At 31.6% G+C, this 11,163-nt stretch overlaps 1 protein-coding gene across 1 annotated transcript in view; it reads left to right on the forward strand.

Annotated features, from left to right (window-relative positions):
- Positions 1–8,461, forward strand: part of LOC106463724 (2-oxoglutarate and iron-dependent oxygenase domain-containing protein 3-like) — a 27,840-nt gene extending 19,379 nt beyond the window's left edge. The window contains exons 7-8 of the mRNA XM_013923787.2: positions 1,180–1,303; positions 2,204–8,461. Coding sequence (XP_013779241.1) covers positions 1,180–1,303; positions 2,204–2,361 — 282 coding nt within the window. The 3' untranslated portion in view covers positions 2,362–8,461. The remainder of the gene's footprint in view (positions 1–1,179; positions 1,304–2,203) is intronic.
- Positions 8,462–11,163: the final 2,702 nt, after the last annotated feature.

The following is an 11,163-nucleotide window of genomic DNA, read 5'->3' on the forward strand; positions in this document are numbered from 1 at the left end:
TTTAACTTTGTTTTGTGAAAGTCAAGTTATCGTTTAGGAATTAGCTTTTCAGAGCGGCACTGTAAAAATATGTTAAGATTTAATAACTACACTGCAGAACTACTGACTATACTAAAGGAAAACTGATTTATTTGTTTTTATGATTACTTCCATTTAGTTTATCATACTTTGTAAATGCTGAACAGAATATATCATACATTAAATAAATAATATAGCATCAGTACCTCCAGGTATTGACAATTAGTAAAACTGAAAAATTTGAATGCTTCTATACTTTTTTGTTATCACTGTTTCAGTTTCTGCTTAGTGAAAAGCTGCTAAAGCTATCTAAATGGACACTCATTTATGGTGATTTTGTATAATCATTTAAATTCTTAGGACAGCTTCCACTTTAATATTTAGTCTGTGTATTGGTTATAATTCTCATATGGATAAGAATACAGCATAAAAGTAGAAAAATTAGATGCCTTAAAGAAAAGATCAAACTTAAAATGTTAATGGTAATGTGTATTGTTGGTATATGTAAAAGAGTAAGAAAGACAAAAAAAACACTTGATTTCAGTGATTTAGTTGTTTTCCAAATAATGTTTGTTGAAGGTTTTAATGTGTACATGTAGTTACTGTCCTTGTTAAATCAAATCAATGAGATAAAATACTTAATGAGATGTATAATATTATAAAAAATTGCTGGCTACATTGCTAATGACCTATATTTTCATTGTTCAAAAAGCTTTTTTTAACAATTGCTAGTAGTTATTTTATCTTTTTTTTATAATTTTTGCATTACATGTAAGATAGCACCAAAGAAAACTAATTTGATATTTATTTTTAGTCTTTATTCTCTTTAAAATAGTGTTAGATAAAAAAAAGTTTTCTTTGGGCACCATGTTAAAGTTTATGAAATGGGATTAACTGTAATCAAAATTGACAAACAAAAAATTATAAAGTACTGTGAATTTTTCTTGTTTGTCATTTTTAGAAACTTCTCACTAATGTGTACATGTAGTTACTGTCCTTGTTAAATCAAATCAATGAGATAAAATACTTAATGAGATGTATAATATTATAAAAAATTGCTGGCTACATTGCTAATGACCTATATTTTCATTGTTCAAAAAGCTTTTTTTAACAATTGCTAGTAGTTATTTTGAGCTTACCTTGGTGTTTATTTCCATTCAGGAAACCTATGGGTCTTTCCATTACACTTCTCTTCTTTATCTTTCTGACTATGATGTTGATTTCACTGGAGGAAGATTTATTTATGTGGATAAATCAGTTAACCTTACTCTTGAACCGAAGATGGGTGAGTTTAGTGGTTTCTTATCCCACATTTGTTTTAACACATTAGATATGTCAAGTGTAAATATTCTGTTCAGAACTTGCTTAATAAATGAGTTAACCCAAATATTAATAATCATGCCAAAAGTTGTTTTTTTATGGAATAAATCTTTTTATAATATATATATATATATATATATATATATATACTATAGATGTCTTGAATGTAAGAAAATTGTTGAAATTAATATTTGTGAGTAATTATACTGATCATCAGAAAAAGAAAACTTTATAGACAGGTAGTCTTACTAGTTGCAGTACTATGAAAGTGATTGGCTACGGTTGAAAAACCTTTTAAACCATGGCAATTTGGATATTCGTACATATTTTTTGTAATTACATTGACCAACAAATTACCAAAAAACTGAATCAGCAAACTCATGCTATCATAGTTTTAAGAAGCATGGGGAATTTTTTTTTTATGTATAGTCTTGGGTATTGAAAAATTGTTTCTAAATATATAGATTTTAATTGACTAGTTTTGCAAATGTAACTACTTTGGCTACTAGTCAGAAAAAATAATATTTCTTATCATATAAAAGAAAGAAAAGCACCTTTTTAAAGCTAAGAAAATCATAGACTGCACTTCAACTACAAAAAGAAAGTAAATTAATAAACCAAGAATACTGAGATTTGACCTAAAAAGATTTTAACCTTTAAAATCGTGTGGGTTAATTTCACATTTTACAATTAATTCTAAACTAACAATTTATGGAAAGTTTCCTGGTGTTATTAAGGTTTTCTATGCAATTTTAAATGTGTTCAAATTTATATTTGTGAATTGTAGTTAAACAAATTTATTATTATTATTTTTTAAGCTTGTGTATCAATCAGTTACAAATTTGTTTTGTTTATGACTTTTTAGGTAGGGTTGTGGCCTTTACTTCAGGATCAGAAAATCCTCACTATGTAGAGAGAGTAAACAGTGGCATAAGATATGCACTGACTGTGTCATTTACTTGCAACAAGAAGTATGCTATAGATGACCTTTCCACAAACAACTTGAACCAACAACATTCCTAAAACTGTGATGAACTGAATAATTTAGATAAAAGCTGTATATCAGTGTCTGTAAAATAGATTTATGATGTGTGAAATCTTTACTGGGTGTTCTAATTTGTTAACATTCATGTGTGTGTGTCCAACCATACATCAAATATACATTTTGAGTACTTTTGTAGATCACGAAATGTTTGGTAGTGTAGAGCACATTTTCCATTAATCAGTGGGTGAGAAAAACTTTATTCATCATAAGTTATTTATGCAGTTGGGCTTAAAAAGACTATAGTTGAAAACATAGAGATAACTGTAAATAGTAGGTACATCAAATGTATGCATAACGGTAGCAAAAAGTATTTCATGATTTTGAAATTGCCTGAAAACATTTTTAAATGCAAACATTGATGCAGTTTTCTAATGATTTATTAATCGTACACTGAATAAAAATAATATCTTAAAATATTGTTAGATAATGTTCTAGATTGTAAATTATCAGACTGGTGGTGTGGAATGTTTTTTAGGTCTGGTCATGTATGCTTAGTATGGCAGAATACTAGGGAGGGTCTGGGAGTATACTCCCCTGAAAATATTTTAAAATCAGGTATCTCCTTGGTGCATTTTTAAACATTTTTCAACTAGTTCATTTGCTGTCACTTCCTTCTTTTTTTTTTAAATCAGATTTTACATTGCTCTTAAAGTTAAAAATAGGTAAGATACTGCTAAATATCACAATAGTTTCAGCATAGAATTCATTGTAAAAAATATGTTGCTATGAACCTATTTATAAATAATATTCACAGGGTATGAATAAAGGCACTCTATTGAAATTTATTAATAAAGTAGCTGTATTATGTCATTACATGTGTGCATATTTAGAAATACACAATAATAAAATTTTCATTAATGAATATTTCAAAACTAACACCTTTTTTTTTTACCAAAAATACATGTAGCTAGTACATTGAGAGGAACATAGTTATATATCAGCAGTAGGCCTATATTATTAGTTATGTAGAGTCATAGATGTGCATTTCTTAATTTCTGGAGATCTTTCCCCCATCTCCTGCATTTCTTACAATATATCCTGAAATTATATTTTCTAAATTACGTTTGTCAAGTTGTTTCTTGTAAATCCTTAAAAGCATCAAATGATTTAATCTTTCCTGGGACGTGGTTGCTGTTAGATATGTCCACACTCTCTTCAGCTCAGAAAATTGTCTCTCACTGGTGGCAAGCAGCAGCAAAATTAACTCTACCAAAGTCACAAACTCTGAAACAAACTTTCCTTGTGCCATTGGTGGTTGGCAGAGGTGATATTTTAAGTTAGGGGTGCACTGAAATCTGAAGTTGCCCTGGTAGGCAAACCCCCCCCCCCCAGACACTGATGATGTTTAATTTTTTTAGAAGTCCAGAAATAGTAAAGATTAATCATAAACATAATCAACATATGTTAGGCAAGTACTTAATGTTGAATCACTTTGCATATAAAATCCGTTGTATTTTGCACAATGTTACACTTCTTTGAAACATCATGTATAGATGAATTTAAACTGTATGCTAGACAGTTTACATACAAAGCACTACTCTCTTCTTGGTTAAAAATTGCCTGGACGCCATTCCTCACACCGCTAATATTGCTGGCTCAATCATAAGACTGGCCCCTACAGTGAGTGAACATCTAATAAAAACATCTTCAGTTTGATGATGGAGTGTTACAGCTTTGGTATCTCAATTAGACCAAATGTATCTTCATGAATCTGGTACTTTCTCTCAACCAATTGAATTGACAGTAACAGCTGTTCAATATGTGAAATGTCTGTAACTTCATCAACAATTACTGAGAATCACATAGCATTCTTAATTTCAGCTAAGATCTGTAAGTACAGTTAGGACCATTATTTGGATAATTTTATTAATGGTATCTGGAGAAATGTAATCTTTTTGATGCAGCCAGGTTTTCATTCCAGGACATTCCTGTGCATGCAGTGGTAATAACTGATATAAATTACCTTCAAAGGTCTCAGCACTTTCAGCATGCCTCTCAATGGTAGAAATTATTATTCCAAAAATCTAATGCATGTTATTAGTTTCATCAGCATACTTTTATGAAAGTTTTGTTCTGTAGCAAATTGACTATTTAACTTAGCACTAACATATACATGAGAGGTCTTCGTTACAAGTTTTTCTGTAGCTTCCTGATGAATGTCACTTTTCTCATGCACCTCAAATCTTTGAAGGGCTTTTCTCCAGTTTCTAAGTCCATTGTTGATAATCTGTTACTTAGTAGACACTGAAGATGGTAATAAACCTTTTTGTTTAGCACTACAACATGGTCTACCAAAATTTTATAGTGAGATAAACAAACGGTGATCTTAGAATGCTTTTTAAACCATGACTTTTGTATTTTTCTGGAATAAGACTTTACCTGGGTTGGTTGCTTTTTTTAGGATGAAGTGAATGAATTGTTTTATATCCAGGAACTTCCAAAGGTTGATTAGGTCTACTTAAATTACTACAGCCCTCATTTACAAGATGTTTCAACATGCACAGCTATTACAGTATCACTGTCTACATTAGACATACCTTGTGTTTCTTCTTCAACATCAGTGTTGGCTGTGCTACTATAAGTGCTACTTGAATAATGTAGATTTACCTTGATAACTTCTTCATCACTCGAGTCAACAATTTCAGAAACACTAGCCTTACTAAAAGGCTTTGCAACAAAATCGCAAATTTTCGTTTGTGTTCCAGTAAACATTGCCATTTTCTCCATGACACATTAAATTTAAATTAAATAAAGTGATCTCCTCATATCAAAAGCACTAGCTGGTAAGTTTAGTCTAGAAATTAGACTATGTTTAAAGTGTAAAGCACCCATCATACTACTTGCATTACTGAGTTTCAAAGCTTTATTATTGCTGCGTTTTTTTAGATTTACAGCCTTCAAAAATTTTTAGGGGTGTGCCACCACCCTTTGCCCCACTGTTTCCTATGACTTTAGTGGTAAGTGTGCTGTTGACAGGGAACTGAGGATTTGTTTACATGTTGAGATCTCACAAGTTACATCTTTGATATTGATATCAACTGAGCATTTTCTTTTCTCTGCTTGCTTTAATTGAGGAATCCATGTTGGTGTATTTGCTGCTTAGAGGACTATATTCATCTGAAAGTGTAACTAGACCTTCTTCCTGGCTGATCATGCTATTAGATTCAGTTCCATAGAATATATCGGCCTCCTGGAGTTCCATATTGCAATGTTGATTTGTTGCTGCTTTGATTAGCAGATTTTCCAGGTTCATATACTGTTGTTTACTTAGTATTTGCAGGAATTATCTTTCATGGTTTTACATTAAAAATTGTTTCACAGGTTTTAACTTTCACAGAAAAACAAAATTGAAAATGCATCAATTTTCCATCACATAAATTTAGAAAAACGTTTTTAGACATCATTCTGTTTTTTCTAAGCAATATTTTTCAAACTATAAGCCTTTGCAATCACACTGTGCAACTGAACTGATGTGTTAGTAATCCACCTATTGAAAGCAATGAATTTGTCTGGGCATGTTGCAGGATTCATTACAGGTACTTAACTGACAACAGCTTATGTTTCCTGATTACATGTTATTATCTAAATATAGCATATTGAGAACAGTTAATCAAATGGTTTGGTGAGTATAAAATTATTTTAAATTTTTTAGCAATATCAAACATCAAATAGTCACAACTTCATTATGTACCATTCTCAAAATGTCTTTGTGGAAATGGATAAAATCGACCAATTCTCCCAAAACCAGCCAATCCAGAGAAGAGGATCATGTGCCTAACAAAGAAACCAAGTGGCCTACCTCTATTCCTTGGAGAAAAGTATGATGTATTGATGTGACATTGGATAATAAATGTCTGGCTCAACGGTGGACTGATCAACTTGCTTTTTATTTCACTGGAACTATTGTTCTTAGAAATGTATGTATCACGAAAATAGTAAAAGTTAATTCCACATGAATAATAATTAACTTGTACTGTAATATAACCTAGCTGCTCAAACCTATCCTTCACGAAAGCTATAAGATTGTCACAGACTGCCCAGAATATATGATAGTTGTGAACTTCAACTGTGGATGGATGATGTCCCAATGAATCACCCATTTCAAGCCTTTTTGGTGCTCTTCTTGGCAGTTGTGGTTCACCAATGTTGCTTTCTTTTGGGCTTCTTCCTACAAGACATCAAACTAATTTCTTATCTCCTGCAGTTTTTGCATGGTGAACTTTGCAAGCTACCTTCAGCTGTTGTCTTAATTATTTGTAAATCCTGGCTAAAAATGTCACATAGTCTCAAGAAGTACTCTGTAATGGTAACACCATACAGGAGGTTCAACTTCTGCATGTGAGCCTTAACCCCTTTTAAGTCTTGCTTTCATCACCATGTCTCAAAAACTTTGTATAGAAAGGTTCCACAATCTCAGCAGGGCATTATACTGTTACATGATGCCATGCATGCAGTGAGCTTGTACCGTCCACCTAGTAAGAGAGAGCATTATGATGGCAGATCAATCTTCTTTGATCTTTTCACTGAGGGTTTCTCTCTTTGGGCTGTATTTTACCAGTTTTGTTATTTTGTACGCTGTGTCCATTTCATCTCTCATATGTGAACCTGACATGTTTAAAGTTATCTTGGCATGCCAGATTTAAAGCATGGCCATCCCAAAGTTTATGTATTTGACTTTTTCTTCCACCTTCATCACTTCTTTTACCACACCATTCTTTTTTTCTGACCATCAAGGCAAAACCATCATAGTCTTGGCCTCACAACCCAAATACAGAGATGTCATTACAGATCACATATCTCAACATTTGCAAGCAATTGCATTTGCAACTTGTCCACTGCAGCATAATCAGGTAAGTTGATAGTAAATTTTGTGAGGTACTTTCCTGAAGACTTTTGAAGCAAACTTCTTGATTTTACCAGTAACTGAAGACAATGTTGACAAACACTAATTCAACTGTCAAGGTCTTCAAGAACTGGTTCTTTATAGATGCATTGTGGCAGACTTGGCAGATTATGGTATTTATATGAGACACAGTGCAATCAGCATTATTCTATGAAGAACTCTTTTTGCAAACGATAATTCTGCTTTTTCTTAGCAAATTGACGTTATGGTAAACTTATAAGTGGTGGTGATGGTACATAGTTCTCACTGTTAATCCTTTTCTCAACAGCTGTCTGCTGGCACACCATTTGATGGATCCTTGGTCTTCTTACCTGATGACACCTTTATTTTTTGTTGTAATTCTTCCATTTATTTGTTCTGCACTGGATTGTCATTATGTTCTTGAACTGACCTACCATCAACAAAGTGATTAAAATACTTCACTTATAATTTAAAGAATAAACCACTTTCAGTATTAGATGTTCAAGGCCTATAATATTTATAACAATACATTGAAATATAATTCAATAATTGGACTATCCTAAATTACCTGTATAATGGGCATCCCTCTCCCATGTGTGTGTCGGGGGTCTGGAGAGCCTCCTCGAAAATTTTAAAGATCTAATTTCTAAGGAGTGCTTTTCATGTTTTTAGAGACAGTAATTTTGATGATTTGTCTGTGGTCTTGAGAAGTTTTAATGTGAGTAAGATGTCTGTTTGATGATTTGAGTATGTCTATTTATCTTCACTACCATATGGTCAGAGATTAAACAAAATATGTCAAGTAAGATGTCTGTTTGATGATTTGAGTAGGTCAGTTTATCGTCACTACCATATGGTCAGAAATTAAACCAAATAAGTTGAGCAGTGACAGTTTTTGCAAAAAGCAAAATTGTTTAATCAGTCTACTAAGATTATATTGTGTGACATTGAATTCAATTGGGTTTTGCCTCTACTGTTTTTGATTATGGTGAGCAGTATCAATATTGTCAGTGTGTTCCTACACACTGTTTACTAGCATTATGATTTAGTATGTAGGTGTTTTAGTAACTTAATTTGCTGCTTCACCCATGTTATAATACATATGGTAAATTACAAACTATAATAATTTGGAGTGTCTAGTGATTAAATCTGAATTATCATCCATTAAGTATCACTCTTCATTTGGTAAAATTTAATAAATGCTCAACACTTGATTTAATTGTTATGGTTATTTACCTGACTATGCTTGCAAAATGCTTAACTACTTAAGTTACTGTTTTTTTTTTCTTGTCCTTTATTTATTTTTCACTTTGAATTCTTCCATATTATTGATTAGCTATCAGTTAATGACAAAATATACCCATTGCAATACAAATGTATTCAGAAACACATGTACAGTAATACAAGATTGTATGTGCATTACACATGAATCAGTTCCTAAGCTGCACAATTATAATCATCACATTGCACGTCTTTGTTTTTAGAATAATGAAATGCTACTTGCCTACACATTTTAGGAGTGAAGAAAGCTGTTAAATTAGATGTATGCTTCATTTTATAGTGCTTACAAATTAGCTATAGTACTGAATAGCCTGCTGATGCTTACTTCTAAATTCATGGAAAGAGAGTTTCACATTGTGGAAAGAAAAACCAAGAAAATACATAATCACTATCTGGTTAAAAAAACACAAAAAGGTCAAATTTGGGGATGGTTATTTACCTGACCCTGACCTATTCCATTGCAAAGCAATCAGTCAGTTACTTTTAGACAAATATAAGTACTTGTAATGTTTTTGTTTCAAATAGTTATACGATTTTGGATCTATTTATCCATAGTTCTTTTCACCACTGTGTTTATTTATTAAGTTTTTCTTTAATCCAAACAGTTTCATGTTAAAGCTTTTTAAAAGCAGTATAATATACATGTCGTCTAAGTCTTGTTTTTCTTTTATCCACATCATATACTGTACCATGAAGTATAATCAATATGCAAAATGAATTATTTTTCAAACCACAGAAAATTAGATTTATATTTAAAATAAAACCACAATTTTTTTAGTTAAAATAGCTTATAATTCAAACTTCATATATAAGCCTGATAAAATATCACCTGTGAGATTGAAGAAATCTTGATTCAAATTGCATGAGAAAGACTAATTTTAATTTAATTTTTCTGTTCATTGAATTGTTTTGTTCATACTTTGGTAAGTTAGTAAAACATCCTTTCCTAATGGATGACATTTTTTAGTTGCCATGAACATATTTTTCTAATTTTTTTATTTATGTAAATAACTTGCTAACAAAGTAACTTGTCAAGATTTTGCCACATTTTTTAGATAAATATTGATCATTTTACTTGTTATAGGTTTTTAATTATAAAACTGTTGTACTGGTGTGCTGAAATATGATTTCAAACATATAAACTAACTTACACAGCATTCTCTCTTTTTTGTGACAGCTTTTTACTGTAATAATGATATATGTTAGGACAAGGGTGAAATTCTCAAAAAAAAAGAGTAGAGGTACCCAGCTGGGTAAAATGAACCTGTTTTTCAAAAAGAAAACAATCTCTGTGTAAACATGAAAAACCACAAAGCATCTTAAAAAATAGGTTCCAGTACTTAATACCAGCAGAATTTCACCCCTGTATTTGGAAATGTACATAAAGTACATATGCTAAAATACTTGGTGAGAAATTTATAATTCATAAAATTTTGTCCTTACCTGAGAGAAGGCAGAATGGAGCTACTTGGATTGAATTTTTTCTTTCTAGTTTCTCAAATTATCGTTAATTTTTTATACATTATCCACTTTATTATGCATCTTTGGTACAATAAAGATTAGGTAAACAAATCTGCATTTTTGTTCAAATTTTGTCATTAACATACTGTTCCTTTTCCCTTAAATCTTAAATGCCTTGGCCCGGCATGGCCAGGTGGTTAGGGTGCTCGACTCGCAATCTGAGGGTCACGGGTTCAAATCTCCGTCACACCAAACATGCTCGCCCTTTCAGCCGTGGGGGCGTTATAAGTGACGGTCAATCCCACTATTCGTTGGTAAAAGAGTAGCCCAAGAGTTGGCGGTGGGTGGTGATGACTAGCTGCCTTCCCTCTAGTCTTACACTGCTCAATTAGGAATGGCTAGCGCAGATAGCCCTCGTGTAGATTTGCGCAAAATTCATAACAAACAAACTAACTTAAATGACTTTGAAACAAATTTATATTTAGAAACCCAATTCTACTCCTCAAAGTATCACCACTTACTCTTTAAAATAAATAGAAAAAAGTGTTATAGTATTTAAGCTAAAAATACTTCAATCATTTGTTTTTAAATTTAGTAATTTGATTTATAACAGAAGATATTTTAACATATACAGAAAAAAAGAGTAGCAAAATGTAACTGAACAACAGCTAAATTTTCTTAAAATTCGTAACTTGATTTTTATTGGAGTATTTTGATACACAGCAAAAATACAAAGATCTTATTAATGAGTGCTTGAAATGTTGACTAGTGGATTACTGTGATAAAATTAAAATATGTATCAATTCTCTATATAGTGAGATTTTTTTAAATGAGTGCATTTCCTTAAATACTAAAATAACAGTTTAGTACATTATTATAACTTACATTTTTCAAAAAATTTAAAAATGTAATTCGGAGCATAATATTGTTGCATCAGCGGATGTCACGTGACTAGTATCACGCCACGTCCTTCTCGAACATTCACGTACCTTAAATCTCGGGATCCTTCTAGATATAGAGTAGTCTTGTATATATAAGCAGTTGTTGGAGGAGAAAGAAAAGAAACAAGAAGATAAATTACAGCAGTTGTTGGAGGAAAAAGAAAAGAAACAAGAAGAATGAGAAAAGAAACAAGAGAGACAACAGCAGTGGCAAGAAAACCTGCAACAGTGCC

The sequence above is a fragment of the Limulus polyphemus genome, unplaced genomic scaffold, assembly GCF_000517525.1.
Source record: "Limulus polyphemus unplaced genomic scaffold, Limulus_polyphemus-2.1.2 Scaffold1470, whole genome shotgun sequence".
In the NCBI taxonomy this organism is placed as follows: Eukaryota; Metazoa; Arthropoda; class Merostomata; order Xiphosura; family Limulidae; genus Limulus; species Limulus polyphemus.